We start from the raw sequence: 16,282 nt of genomic DNA on the forward strand, positions 1-16,282 counted from the left end.
ATCAAGTTCTGAAAACAATTCAGTTGGTTCGATTCGGTCCAAAAGAAATTTTGTTAATTCGGTTTGAACCATGGGTTCTATCGAACCAACCGAATGCTTGCTCGGTACACAAATTCTAAACATTTGTGAACCGGGACTTGTCTTTAATCTTTTGGATACTTTTACCTATTTGAACCGGAACATGTTTTTCTTTCCTGGCAAGACTTGAGCTCTCTACTCGGCCAGCTGTCTCTATTCAATCTTGTTTGTTCTCCGGTTCAGGAGCAGGTAAATACTTCGAAGCCGATTTTCTGTTGTTTAGCTCTAGTAGTTAGTTGAGGCCTATTTTCCCCAATTCGAAGCCCTAAATCTTAATGCGGTAATTGGTTGTGCACCTAATTTGTTACTTTTTCTTAAAAAAAAAAAGTTAACTTAGTCAAAGTAGTGTAATCACGAGGAGTTGGATTCTGCTATAGTATGTAGTTTGAAGGGTTCATAAATTATATACCAGAACGCTTTTCGTTGTTTTTTGTTACAGTTAGATTTGCTGAAAATGCAGATATTGGCATTTTGGGTTGTTGTTTGCTTGGAGACAAGTGAGATTTGGGCAATTAGTTACTATTTACTAAAATTTCAGCACGATTTAGATGTAAGAACATGGTATTGCTCAAGTCTTTGCATAAATCATCTGTTAACTGCTTATCAACTTGAACTTTTTTGTTGAGAATTAGGTACCTACGGCTATGGTCTATATTTTGAAAATATGACACTCTCCTTGCTTCATATGTTGATGTTACTCACAAAAGATGTTTCTTATTCCACCGTGTAATCGAGTGTATGTGTTTATTTTGGAGTTATTCGTATGTAAACTACGGGTTGTGCCGAATTGCCGTGTCGCCTTGAAAGAGGAGAGACTTTTGTTGCTTTTGTATGTTAATGTTATTTAGGCTTCCATACAGGAGTCTGTTTCTACGGTGTGAACCATCTTGTGTTTTGTTTGGAACGCTATTTCCATTAGTTGGTGTTGTGCGTGAATTGGACTCGCGGTTGCTTATATAGTTTCACTTTACAGGACTTGGGCTCTGCAGAATTTACATGGACAGCATTGTAGATTCTCTGAGTAGTGCATATCAGGAGTTTATTGCTGCAGCTGCAGGTGCTTTGGAGGCAAAAGAAAGTTCTGTTGGCCAAAAAACTCCAGCCACTGATGCTGCGCTCGAAAACTTTAAGCAGCGGTGGGAAATGTTCAGAGTTTATTGTGATCTAGCAGAAGAATTTGTAGAATCTGTGAAGCAAAGAATAGGGTCCGAGTGCCTTGTTGATGAGGCCACTGGATTTGTTGCTAGTAAACCAGGACAGACCATCCAAAGTGGTCTTCCGCCTATAAGTGCTGTACGATTGGAACAAATGAGCAAAGCTGTTCGGTGGTTAGTGATTGAACTGCAACAGGGAATCGGAGGTTGTTCATCACATCACAATGCAGCTGCTCCCTTTGATGCTAGATTTACCGAAGACGCTACTCAATAGGTAATCAGAATGATCATTACACTACTTGCTAGGCTTTCTTGTTTATGAATCTGTTGTGATCGCTTATAATTGGCTGGATATCTTGTACGAAATGTTTGTTCTGTTCTCATATGGAAAGTTGCTTAGCATCCTTCAATTTATGAAAGTAACATTTAGTTGCAATTGAATTTTGAATGATAATTTTGGATCTGATTACAGATTTGAACAGATAATTCATTGTCTGATAGTAAATATGGCTGGAGCTCACAAGACTAAGTACTATCTAACCATTTGAAGGACAGAAAATCGTGTAGAAATAATGCTTTGGTCAAGCTTGAATGTCTGCTTTTATACCAGAAACATTGGAATCGTTACATTTCAATAAATTTTGTTCAATTTTATACCTACTTATAATTACCATTTTCGTATATATCCATTTGCTATGGGAGGGTATGAATAAAATGTAACATTTTTTGGACTAACAAATACCGATTTTGGAAAATACCCATCCTTCCATGAACTCACAAATTGACTGATCAATTTATCCTATATTATTGGTAACTCACAAATAAATTTAAAACTACTTTTGGTTGATCACATGGTGTTGTACATTTGATTCTGAGTTCCAATTACTGTAGTTGGGATGACAAAATATGAAACCATATATTCACGAGTTCGAGTGTTTTTCCATGAATGATACTCCTCCGGCTTAATTATACATATTTTTTTTTTCCGTTGTCTCAAATATATATTTCAGTTTCTACGTAGTTTCAACCTATTTCTATTGCAATGACATTGTTGAATGTTAATATTTTTTCTTAGCCCCAATATCCTCGACACAAGTATGCTATTGTTTTCTTGTTATAAAATTTTATCGTATCATCTCACGAGCAAGTTAAACTTTAGTAGATTTTAAATTCACTTGGGGGTATACTTGAACAGATGAATTTGAAATTCATGGATTTCGATTATAATTTTATTATTTACGTAGAAACAACAAATCAAATCAAATATTAAATTTAGATCTTACTTATTAACACATTAGTAATATAAAATATAATGTATTTTAAATGACATAATGATCGGGTGAACTTGAAACTTATCATAATTAACATAAAATATTATATAAACATGTAAATGATGAATTCGAAGTTTATGGTCTTATCTTCTCTAAACAACAAAAACAATTTGAAATCTATTATTCCAAACACAATATATATCTTACTATCTAATTTAAAATTTAATATACCATCCGCTATCATTTATCCATTATGTTTTATATGAGCCACCATATATTTGATCAACACATCCAAATTCTTGAATTTTCTAATATTTTATTTTGATCCAAACTATTACACTTAATAATATATATACATAATTAATATTTTTATATAACACACGCATTGCGTGCGCTAAGTAGATTAATATATATATCGTGTGTGCGTGCGTATGCGTATATATATATGTATTGGTTTTTCTATATGCACTGAGTAAATCATTAAGATTGACTAAACGATAAATACATCTGGCAAGGTGTAATGTTGGTTGGTCAATTTTAATTTTTTTTTTGGCTAAGATTGCTCCTATGGTTCCGATATCCAGCTCTAATAAAATTGATTTTTTAAACTGGGAATAGCAACGATCATCCATGAATTAAATTACAACTCAACTTGCAAAATTTTAGCAGTATCATGACGAGGGCAATGACAACTGTATCTTTCTTTATATTATCATCATAAAAATAACACACACACACATGTGTGTGTGAAAATGCTGACTTTGTTTTAAGTCAATATTGAGTAAAATATAATTGAGAGTAGATCTCTTATGAGACGTTCTCAAGAATCTTTTTCTATGAGACGGGTCAATCCTACTGATATTTACAATAAAAAGTAATACTCTTAGCACATAAAATAATATATTTTCATGGATGACCCAAATAAGATATTCGTCTCACAAAATACGACATGTGAGATCGTCTAACGCAAGTTTTTGACTTTGATTATTAATAGCAAATATTTGAGAATCCTAACTTTTTTTAAATATATTAGAATTTTATCTTCATGTTTGTGCGAGAAACGGTGTGATTTCCTATGAATATGTACATATATTTATTTAAAGAAAAAGTGGGGTGTATTCAATGTAGAGATTTAATGACTTTCAATGACTTTTTTTAAATGATAGATTTCCATGGATTTGGTAGATTTTTATTGACTTTTGTAGAATCTACAGGTTTGTAAACAGAATTTCATGGACTTTTGTAGACTTTTTGTAAGATTTTGATAGATATTTGTAGGCTTTTGTAGACTTTTTGTAAAAAAAATTACAATTCAATTTAACAAAATCAAAATTTCAATATATATTATTTCTTCGAACTAGTAATTATTTAACATAAATAACATCTTCACTTTGAAATAAATTTACTTATTTAAAAAGTAAATATATTTAATATATGAAAAAAATCACAATTCAATTTAACAAAATTAAAATTTCAATCACCGTGTCTATTCAACATGCATAAATAATTAATCAATAAAATTTTATTTTATAAGCATATAAAAATAAATTTAATCAATATAGATAAATAGCTAATCAAAACATTATGAAATTTGATAAATTATAAGCAGTTTTTTATGAAAAAAATCTAAGGTTCGTTATTGTGAATATGATCAACGTCACTCCACGTTCTGTTTGCTATAGTATCTCTCCATGCATTTGCATTTGCTCGCTGTTGTTCTTCAGTGCCAAATATTTTATCAAAGTTGTTATCCTCGTAAATTTGTTCTGATGAAGGTTGTGGAACTTCATTCTCTGGTTCAACTGGAAATACATCAGACCGACACTCCTTTCGAAGAAAATTGTGCAATCCGGCACAAGCCAATACAAGCTCCGCATGTGTTGTATATGGAAATGGAGAAGCAATTTTGAATATTTTGAACCGCGATTTAAATATACCGAATATCCTTTCAATGACGTTTCTCAAAGAGGCATGACGAAGATTGAACAACTCTTTTGCATCTTCAGGGTGACGACCTTGACCAGTGAATTCTTGGAGATGATAACGAACACTTCTAAAAAGAGCCAAGAATTGACGTCTATTTGCATATCCACAATCCACTAAAAAAAATTTACCTATCGAACATTATTTGTAGAATCAAGTAACCAATGAATAACATATATAATCTTGAAAAATTACAAAAATTTTAGATGTATAGCATATAGAACAAAAAACATACCTTGTGGCACTTTAAGCCCGTTATTTCTTGATAAAGCATCTGTCAATATGTTTGAATCATGGGCAGATCCCTCCCACCCACTGAGCACATAAATAAATTCTAAATCAAAGTTACAAGCTGCTAAAATATTTTGAGAAATTGTCTCGTGACGATTACGATAACTGTTAGTATCATGCCCAAACACTATTGCTGGAATATGAGTGCCATCAATAGCCCTAATGCAATCCTACAATAAGAAAAACATAATAAAAATTGTGGTACTTATAATAATAACAACTAAAAAGAATTTAATCACTTACTTTAAAATAAGGATAAAATCTTGTACTCTCTCTTATTTTTTCTGGAACTCCAGATCCAGGTTTGACCATCATATCTGCTGCAATTCTATTCAATGCTCTCAACACTTTGTTGAAGTTTTGGCTAGTATTGTATTGTGATCGACCAAATATTTTACGAATCAAGCAATATCGAGTATTTTGACCAACAACAAGTAAAAACATGGCAAGCATTTCTTCAATACAAATATATCTTGAATCTTGCAATGGTGTTTTTTCTCTAAGGATGTTGCACAATTTTAAAAATATGTCAGGGTACATTCTATAAATTTCTCGAAAGTTTGTTGGATCCTCTTTTAATATTTTATGGATATAATCGTATCCACTTGAAGTTATCGGTCGTCTATTTAAGGGGTGATGGACACGTTCGTCATTCATGGTAGTTATATGCTTAGTTAGCACATAGAGAATCCCAAGAATTTTCCTCAACAAATACCTAAAAGTTTCATGTAATTTTTCTTCGAATTCCTCTTCTTTCATTTGATCTTCTACATCATGTACGTTGATATATGACATTTTAATGAACCACCTGATATCAGACAAAGAATTAGAATAAATTAAGTCTATGAATTTATTGAACATCATTCCATGTAAAACTCAAAATTTATATAAATAATCCAAAAATCCACAGTCAGAAAACAAATAAAATGAATATGTCCAGAAATTAAATCACAATATAATTCATTATTGATCATGTCCCTAAAAATACTCATTCGTTTAATTTATAGTCTATCCATCCCGAACGCTCTTCAATTGTCATTTTCAAGAAATCCATCTTCTTTGATCTGGTGTTAAGTAAATCAAGCACTTTGTATCGAGTACGATTATCCAAATTTGGGACCTCTTTGATAGCATCCCAACAAGTATCACATGCATTCCCTATTAATTCTATCTTAGAAACTACCTTCTCAAGAGTGTGAGATATTTCACATATATAATTTGGGTCTGTATTCTTGAATGTGCTTGATTTTGCTTCAAACTCAGTCCTATCTCGTTTTTTTGTAGTTGGTGGAACCTCTGAACTTCTGGGCTGAGGGCATAATGGTAAAGCAAAGTCCTCAAAAAAGGGAAGCTGGTGTGAAGATTCTTGTTTGTCACTTTGCACGAATTAACCACTATCATAATCAAAGACATAATCATCTAATAAATTAGTTTCCCTATTTTCTTCTATATCAAATGTTCTTGCATCAGTATCATCTCCTAGTCCAATTGAGTATTTTCCAGTAGCAGTTCCAGTCCCGACCGCAATTCTCAAATCTTCATAATCCTCAAAAGTGTCTGTCCGATAATGTTCATGTTTAGGATGAGACTGGTAAAAAACAAAAAACAAAAATTGTTAAAACTAGTTATAATTCTAATTATAAATATAAATTTATTATTTTAACTCAAAGACTTTTACCTTGAAATAATCATCCCATTCTTCATCTTTAGCGGTGAATTTCTTTGTCACGGAATCCCATCCAAAACCAGAGTTATGACGTATAAGCTTACAATAATTGTTGTATCGTTGTTTGAACCACTTTAAACGACTTTGATATTGTGTAATAGTCTTTTCACATCCAAGTTTTTCGTTTAGAGCATGAAGTATTTTTTTCTCCACGGTTTTCTTGTTAAATACTCCATTCTTATCACGCCATCCTCGCATTGCGGCATCAACCATGATTTTTAGCAATTCATTACTCTCTTCAGTCGTCCACACATTATATTTTGCTTGTGAATCTCCCATTGTAAGTATTACTTGAGTATGCATAAGATATAAAATATATGGTGATAAGAAGCAAACAAGCACATGCATTTTACTAGATATTGACCAAAATAGGTAAAAAGATATAGAGACAATGCTAAAGTGTGATACAACCAATCAAACAATAAGGACTAACAAGTTCAATGGAATTCTATTTCATAAAAAAAATAAAAGAAAAAGAATAAAGAAACGCCTTCAAGTTCAAGTTTTTATATACTCACAACAAAAATTTAACAAAAACAAAAAAAAAAATACAAAAAGCCTAAATGAAAGAATTTACCAAAAAAAATTAGTAGGCTTGTGAATTGATCTATTTACAGTAAAAATAGTTTTCTTTTTTTTTTTCTTTTTTCCCAAGGTAATTTTATTTATTTTTATTTATTTGGCCTTTTGGTGATCCTAACCTATAAGATGAAAATATGAAATCTTTACACTGTCGCTTTGCACTAAGCACACTGTGTTTGGCAAATAAATATATTATTTCAACTGCTATTCAAAATAATTGTACTACTTTCTCAATTATAACTAATTTTGACGAAAGCTATTCTTTTTCTTATGAAATTGTTGAAATATTATTAAAATTATTGAATTAAAAATGGTAGCTTAATTTTAATTTATCTAGCAATATAATTGATACGATATGATTTGGTTTGAATTTGTATCTAAAACTAACAAAACATTAGTTGAACACCCTTAGATTAGATGTATGTAAGTATTTTATGAAAAGAACTGTAACATATGAATTGCCATAACAGATACCAACGACCAGAAAGCTTCTCAAGTGTTCTTTCAAATGGCGCCATCTTTTTTTCTCTCAGAATCGTGGAAAATCCATCAACTCATCATGATTTGAATATATAGAAATCAAAATATATTTTTTTATCAAATCAATAATGATTCAAGAAAAGATTCATACCTTTGAAATTTGGAGAAACCCTCGATTTGTCTTTAGAGAGGAGAAAACACCGTCTTTTGAGGGAGAAAGAGAGATATATGGGTGAGAATGAGAAAATGCCGTCTTTTTATTCTATTAAAAGTCTATCAAAATCTCTAGGGTGAGTAGAAGACAATTTTTGAGTTTTTATAGTTGTACCTAGAGTTTTAAGGTTTGTACATAGAGAATTATATTAGAATCATTGTAAATCTATGAAAATATTGGATACATATAGATTTTTATAGATTTTTAAAAAGTCAAGTTTGAATATCACTATACTTTTCATGACTCTAGAAAAATCTAATTTGGATACCACAAAACTTTTATAGAGTTTATAAAATCTATGTTCAATATCTCTAGACTTTTAAACTCTACAGAAGTCAATAAAAATAATTAAATTTTCAAAGTTGAATACACCCCCAAATGTATTAGCGAGGACATGTTGATATAGACATCGTACTTTTTCTAAAGGATACATTTGAGAAATTAAAGCGACATATTGAAATCAACACCACAGTGGATAGATTATTAATTACAATAAATGACAACATCTCGTGGATACGGAAATTCGATGCCACCCTTGCGACAATTTATTAGGGATGTTATATAATATTATATCGAAAATTATATACAATATATCGTATCAAAACTTATAATATATATTATATATTATATATCGTATAAAAAATTACGGTACATATAACTAGTATATCAATTATATCAAAATTATAATGGTATATCAAGATTTCGGTATGTTATCGATATGCACCGTTTTATACCGAAAAAATATTATATTTTTAAGCTTTTATAAATTTATTGTTTAAAAATATTTATATTTCAAAATTTTTATATATTGTTTCGGTATTTTGGTATTCTGATATATACTGAAATTTTTAAATTTCATATTATTATCGTACTGAATAATTTGGTATCATTAGCGTGGCGTAATGAAATCGTCGATATACCGAAAATTCGGTATTTTTTCAATACGGTAATCTCGATATACTGAAAACTTATTATTTTTTATCACCTCTACAATTTACGAGAGTATGGATGAGACATAACAATCGTCTCTCTCAACCAAATGTTTTCCTAATTTTCATACATAATTTTAGTTTAAAAAAACAAAGTTAAGTTTTAATGAACTTATACTTGTAAAATTATCCCCTTGATTTGTTCTGTCTAATCCCTTTTATCGAAATTTCCCATTTCGATGGTGATTGTTTGTGATTTACTTGGTCTTAACTAGGACGTTGTAAAAATTCGTATTATCGAAAACGTTCGTCTATACAAAAATCGAAACTGTTTTAGGTTTCAAAATAGGAAACATAATCGCGAACTTGTATTCGGTTCCGGATTCTGAAAATTTAAAACTAGAACCGGAACCACAACCGAAACAGTAAATTGATTTTAAAGTTTGATTAAAGAGATTATGGCGGAATCAAATCTTGATGACACTAAAGGCGAAGAGATTATTCTTGTATAGAAGAGACTACACTAGCAAGTGCACTTGCATCTTTAATATTGTGTTTTTGGTTGTCCTAAATATATAGTCAAGTTTTTATATTTAGTTGCATTTTTCTTTGTTTTACTAATATAATCTTATTAACTAAGTTTTGGGAAATTGTGTAACTATTTTTTGAATTTACCATTGTTAATTAACAATTTTTTTCCTTTTATTCTACATTCTATGTAACCTACTTAAATATATATAGGGAAATAAAAGAAAAATTCAAATTTTAACTGAAACAACCCTTAATTTTTACTTTGAAATCCTAATATTTTTTTTATACCCATTAATTTGAAACCATAATTAAAATAACTTAACATTTTCATAAATCAAAATCTTTTAACAATTTAAACTTCAAGTGCATAAAATCCCAAAAATCGTCAATTATCGACTTCTACCTTTAACATGATCAAAATTAAATTCAAAATAAAGCATAAAATCTCTAATAAAATTCTTAACAAAAATCCTTTGAACTTTGCCTAACAATCTAGTGCAGAAAATAAATGTCTCTCAGAAGTGTACTGATGTACTCGATCAACTCAAGCGTCAGCGCCTCCCTCAATCTCATCATCACCTGCAGCATTCAAACCTAGTGAGTCTAATGACTCATCACGTTCTAAACATGAGTAGCAAATAATATATATACAAGCACATGCATTAAAATCATACTTTTATTTAGAATAACTTTTCAGCATTAAATAAATCATATATCATAAAATCATAAAATCGTAAAGTTTTGCATCATTTATCACTTTGAGTGAAGTTTGATCATTGAAAGTGACTAGCCTTTTATCATCTGATCGATTGATCAGACTTAGCTCCCATTGCGCAAGGAGATGGGCATTAGGCACCGTCATGGAAATACGATCGTCAGTCTCCCTCTGGACCCTTGTCCCATAAACAAGCTCCATCTGGGGCCTTTTTCCTCATGACATTTCCATAAAATTGTAAGTTCAATGTTACTTCTTAAAACGGATCTCTCACATATTCTCTATCCTATTGTCACAATCAATTCATATTCCTCAAAACATTTTTCTTTTTCCCTTTTTAAAGCATAAAATATCACGACTTTCCAAAAATAGCATTTTAACAGTAAAATTGCACAGATTTGCCATAAATCACAAATATCATATTTTCATTAAAATCATCATTTTATATCGTTTATCATGCGTTATGATCCTTCGGGACACTGCCAACCCTTTTCATACTACCCAAGTGTAAAATGATCGTTTTGTCATTGGATCCTAAAATTCTCGATTTTTTACTTTTTCTTACTTTCATTGACTCTAGACCATCTCAAATACTTATTTAAGCTTAAATTTAATTTTTGATATTTTTATTTAGCTTGAATTCAAGTTTTATGATTTAATTCGTTTATTAAGAATTCGTAAAGCATTTTAATTCCGAATAAATTCAAACTTTAATATTTTCTTCTCAATTTTTCAACATAGACTTTTATTACCTAAAATAACCCCGTGAACCAAGAATCGACCCCCGTGGACCATGGCTCGACCCTTTTTCTTATTCCTAGCCATAATTCGAACCCAAGCTATTCCCTTCGAGCCATCATGCGTTTTTCTTGGACCATGGCTGAGCCACCTCGATCCATCCCTTGACCAGACCTTCTATGGACCCTACTGACCACGCCTAGCCCATCTAACCAGCCCCTAGCCCATTCCACAGCCTCCTGCACATGAGAACAACATCCACGACGGTCCTATTTGGCGAGACAAGGAATCTTCGACTCGAGCCACCACCGAGCCCAGAAACCTCCTGACCCTCACTGATCGGCCTAACTCAGTGTTCAAGTTCCTAGCCACAAGTGCACCAAGCCCCTTATTTCTCCAAAGTTGCGGGTTCTCTCTTATTCGAGCCACCATGGCCCATGGCTGCACCAGGTCCTGACCCGACCCATATCCATCCTCCCCAGACCCTGATGGACCAAACCTGAACCACCCTACCCTAGCCGCGAGCCCCCTTGGCCACATCCACCTTACGCATGCATGGGGCAGGAGTCTCAATTCGCGTTGACTTCTCCCCAGCCCATGAACTCGAGTCCTAGCCCTTCTAGGACTCTTCCCAACCCTTGACCACGTCCAGCACGACCACCTAGTCTAGCCCCTGTCGAGCCACGCGTTGCACCAGCCCAAGCCGAGCTATCATGCTCATGGTGATCAAGCAAAACCCTAGGCATTTTTCCCCTTGCCAAGTATTGTTTCCAGCCCTCATTTCCATCCTAAATCGTCCACGTCTCATCCATAAATCATCCCAAGTTGGCACTCTAACCCTTAGAAATCATAACGTTCAAAAAAACATAAAATCGTCAAAACTTTGACAATAATCGTTCTATCGTAAAAATAATTGAGCGTCAATATTTTTAATGCAACAATAAACAAAACATGCATATCATGGTTTGAATGATGCATCAAAAAGGTTTAGTAACGTGCTTTTACGTTTTAGAACGCTCGATGATCGTCGGCGTGGGGTGTGAAGGAGGACGAACGACGACGAAAACTCCTAGTTTCCTTCCTCTCCCTTGTTTCGAATTTTGTGTGTGAAAAGTGTGTGATGATCGGCTAATATGTGTCTCCAAACCACCTAGGAATCCTTTTTATAAATTTTAATTTGCATATTAATGGGCTTGGATTTAGGGCTTTCAAGTATAAAAGCAATTGAGCCTACTCAATTTAGTTAAATTGGCCCAATAACACTTATTTAATTGAAAAATAAAAGTTTATAAAAATAGTTTTAAAAAATAATGCATTTGTTATTTTAAAAGTAACTCGTTTGCCCAAAATCGACTTTCTAAATAAAATCGAATTTTTCTAGTAAAATAATTTGAATTATATCATTTTTAGAAAAATTTAATCATTTTTAATCATATTAAGAAGCCTTGAAAATATTTAATGAAATATATTTATTTTATCTCCTTCGTCATCGGTCTCCTTTCCGGGGCACTTTAAAATCTAACCCTAAGAAAATTTTAATTTTAAATATTAACCTTTTGGAATTCAAAATTTGATAAATAACATCCACTTAAAAAATAATAATTAATTAATTAAAAAACAGAAGAAGCGTACAAAACAGAAAAGGGAGAAAGGAAATAGGTTCTTGTTCCCTCCATTCTTCTCATCCTTCTCACAACGATTCATCCTTCACTCATTGGTCTTCTCTTCGATTTTTTTCTTCCTCTACATTAAGCAAGAGAATATTGTAGTCATTTGTTTTCCTTAAAAAAGTTTCAGTTTTTCTCAACATTATCAAAGATTTTAAATCAAGTGCAAGTTCTAATGTCATCTCAATTTTTTTTGTTGATTTATTGGTTTTTATTACAATGTATATATTGTTAATATAATTTTTCATATATTTCATTCTTAATTGTTCGGTCGCCCAAACATTATGGGTTCAGTCGCCTAATTCTGTTTTCAGTCGCTCAATTCTGTTTTCAGTCGCCCACTTTGATATGTTATGTCATCCGATTATATGTTAAATCATTTAATTTTTATGAAATCTTTATTGCTTATTTTGTATTGGAATGACGATCATCCATATTTTGATTAATTCTAATGGAGAGTAGAAGAATGATTTCTCCACCTACTCCTGCAGTTGTTGTCTGTTTCAATGTGATAAAATTCCATGTAAATACGCATTAGCTTGTGCATATGTGGCGTCAAGCCTACTCGGGTACCATTTACCCCGTGCCTCATTCAAGAGATTGGAAGATTCCCGATTATATTTCTAATTTGGAAATGCTACCTCCTAACTTCAAGCCAAAACGGGGGCGACTAGGGATGGGAAAAAATACCGAAATACCGTACCGAAAAAATACCGAACTTACCGTAAAAATCGGTATACCGAAATTTTTGATATCGGTATCGGTACCGAAATACCGAATATAATTTTTTATTATTATTTTTTTAAATTTAAGTTCGGTATACCGAAAAAATTGTCGGTATACCGAAAATATTTCGGTGTACCGAATGTGCGGTATACCGAATTTCCGGTATCGGTATCGGTATGGAATTTTTCCATACCGATATTTTCGGTACGGTATACGGTACCGTAGTTCGGTACGGTATACCGTACCTACCCACCCCTAGGGGCGACCAAATAAATGAAGAATACCATCTATTGAAGAGTTTGGACAACAACGAAAAAACAAATGCAGCTTATGCAATGATGTTGAACATTATAAGACGAAATGTACTCGTAAAACCACTTGATGTACTAGAAAATATTGTTTTTTGAAAGTGGATGGTTGTATTTTTTTTTTAAATGTAATTGAACATTAATGATTTAGTATGAATGAATCGAATATATTTTATACTATTTAATCTATAAAAGGTTATCAAATTAATTGTAACGTCCTGAAAATTTGAAAGTCCACGGGAACCACATGCATGCAACTTATTAAATTTCTTTTGTATTTTATTAAATTGTTTTAAACCAGTAAATGCATGTTTATTTCATTAATTATGTGTTTAATTATTTTATGCATTTTATGTATAATTCATGCATGGTATAATTTATTCCATAAATTTTATAAGTTCATGCATTAGGATTTTTTGATGCATTTCACGTCCGATCGAGGAACGGAAACAGGAGAATTTTCAGGAAAATTATTTTTATTATATGATCTTTCTATAAATTAATATAAGGTATTTTTAAGTGCATTTTTCAAAAATAGAAATTTTTGGGTATTTTTACCCGCAGGATTTTATTTTAAACGGCACGCAAATTTTATCGAATCGGGAGACTTTTTGAGGGTTCGGCTAATATTTTCAAGAACTTACCAACACGAGATATTTTTGGGTGTGTGTTTGAATTTAATAGGCCTACTTTTAAGCTCATTGAGATTAAATATATTTTTAAAATTTTAATTATCAACTTAGGGCTCATTAGTTGGTTTGCTAACCATTTAATTAGTTTATAATATAATTAACCCTGAACCTAGTAATTTACACCAAACCAGCTGACACCCCATTCAGAATTTCCAACTCTCGGTTTCAGTAAAATCCCACCTAAGAAGCCACGGGCAAGCTCTATTCTTGAAGGAAAATTGGTCTCCGGCACTCGTTCTTCGTTCCCTCGCGACTACATCATCAAGGCATGCTTTGTATCAGCTTTTCTCGCATCATACACGTTTATATGCTGTTGTTTTGGGTTCATGTACGAAAATTCTCGATCCAAGCTTTCCATGAAATATTTTCGGGTCCCATGTGTCTTGCATCTTCTAATTGTTGTTCACGTTTTTGTTTCTGAAATTTCTGTGCAAGGGGCGAGGGGTTGCTGATGCTAGGGGGTTGTATCACAGCACAGTTTATGGGACTAGATGGTAGGGTCGAGCAGGAGCGCAAGGGCTGTCTGATTTCGGGGCTAAGCTTCGGCCGCAGCACGTTGTAGGCTAGATCGAGAGTTTTTGGTGTAATAGCTGTACATGACTCATCACCAGCCTCGAAGCCGACCCTCTTGGGTCAGTGGGAGGGCTAGGGAGGGGCTGAGCACAGCTGGTCTCGTACCGTGGTCGGATCGAAGGCTCGGGTAGCTGTTCTTGGAAGGGGACTGTCGAATGGTTGCTTGGGGAGAGTTCCTTGATCAGTAAGGCAGCTAGGACTGGTCCATGAGGTCTTGGTGAGTTCGGTTGGAGTCCAGCAAGGGTGTTTAAGTGCTGTACCAGTTAGCTTGGAAGATGGGACCGATAGAACTAAATTTAGTGCCTAGGATCTTTTGTTTTAATTGGTGGGTTGCTGGATTTTCTTTTCAGTCTCGGTCCAGGTTCTTTTTGAAATTTTAAGGGCTGGTTTGTGAGGTTTTAGGGCCTTTTTAAATGTATATTAAGTGTGGTAGAAAGTTGGGAAAATTTGGTTAAGTTTCGAGTCGATTCGGGTTAAAACCGGGACCCCGAACCAAGTTTTGAAACGAGTCAGTTAAGTTATGGATTGGGCTCGAGTTTACGTCTAAGAATGGTTTTAAATATGTTTTGGAACATTTTAAGGAGTTTGGTAAGTTTCGGGTCAATTTTAGAGGTCCATGGATAAAACGGTAATTTTTGGGTTTCTAGGGGCAAAATGGTCATTTTGCACCCGGGGTGAGATTTTCGTCCTGACAGCGCCCTGAGTACAAAATTATGATATTTTAAATGTTTATGCATCATGTTTACGATTTTGACGCAATTATGATAAATACGGTGCATGCTTGGTTTAAAGGAAAAAGTACGTATATGCATGCTTTTATTAAGTGATGAATATGATGACACGCTTTGAAGGAAGTGATTTAATTGTGACTAACACGATGACACGATGATATGATTGGAGATATCGTGAGGGAAAAGGCCCCAGAGAGAGCCCGTTTACGGGAGAAGGCCCCAGAGGGAGCCCGACGAGCGTATTTCCATTGACATGATATGATGACATGGATAGGCTCGGGCTCAGTTGACGGGTGAGAGTGTCGCTGATGTCCCCCGTCGCCGGGTACCGCGGTTACACGTAGATGGATCCATCGACTGACATGATGATACGAAAGTCACAGCTAATGAACGGAATTCAAATTAAGATTTTAACACGTATATGCTGATACGATGATACATGCTATTACCATGTTTTGACAGGTCATAGTTACGCATATGATATGATAACATGATGAGACATGTTTTGACACGTTACGATTTTACACGACACGCTTATGTTCATGTTTTTAAGCTCATGAAATGTATTTTGATTATGTTATTTTTCACTGATGTGTGCTACGTATATGTACTTGTTATTACTGGTACAGGTGTGTTGAGTCTTTAGACTCACTAGGCGTGTGTGATGCAGGTGAGCATTTTGATCAGGGGACCGGAGGTGCCGAAGACTGAGTAGGCAGGAGGGATGCGCGGTGACACGACCCGAGGACCATTATTTTTCCGCATATTGATTCACGTGTTTTGAGAGGAGTTGCACATTTTTATATGTTGATGATATTACGATTTTTACACGTTTACGCTTTCGTTGATTTTGGATGACGTTAGTTATTTTTAAACTGCGTTATTCTTGTTGG

The 16,282-nt window shown here is 33.3% G+C and overlaps 2 protein-coding genes across 3 annotated transcripts; one reads left to right on the forward strand and one right to left on the reverse strand.

Annotated features, from left to right (window-relative positions):
* The first annotated feature begins 114 nt into the window (after positions 1–114).
* LOC142518812 (mediator of RNA polymerase II transcription subunit 32-like) lies at positions 115–1,874 on the forward strand. 2 transcript variants are annotated; one of them, XM_075621628.1, is made up of 3 exons: positions 115–267; positions 1,052–1,506; positions 1,705–1,874. In XM_075621628.1, the coding sequence occupies exon 2, from the start codon at positions 1,075–1,077 to the stop codon at positions 1,504–1,506; it is 432 nt and encodes a 143-aa protein (XP_075477743.1). In that variant the 5' UTR covers positions 115–267; positions 1,052–1,074; the 3' UTR covers positions 1,705–1,874. The 2 variants fall into 2 exon arrangements, with proteins under 2 accessions (XP_075477743.1, XP_075477744.1); XM_075621629.1 differs by lacking the exon at positions 1,705–1,874 and having other exon boundaries at positions 262–358; positions 1,052–1,684.
* Positions 1,875–4,129: 2,255 nt separating this feature from the next.
* Positions 4,130–6,782, reverse strand: LOC142519816 (uncharacterized). Its single transcript, XM_075622839.1, has 5 exons — positions 6,456–6,782; positions 6,189–6,365; positions 5,961–6,086; positions 4,722–4,947; positions 4,130–4,617 (listed from the first exon to the last, which is right to left on the reverse strand). Exons 1-5 carry the CDS (start codon positions 6,780–6,782, stop codon positions 4,130–4,132), a joined length of 1,344 nt encoding a protein of 447 aa, XP_075478954.1.
* Between the last annotated feature and the right edge of the window lie 9,500 nt (positions 6,783–16,282).

The sequence above is a fragment of the Primulina tabacum genome, chromosome 11 (assembly GCF_025594145.1).
Source record: "Primulina tabacum isolate GXHZ01 chromosome 11, ASM2559414v2, whole genome shotgun sequence".
Classification (NCBI taxonomy): Eukaryota; Viridiplantae; Streptophyta; class Magnoliopsida; order Lamiales; family Gesneriaceae; genus Primulina; species Primulina tabacum.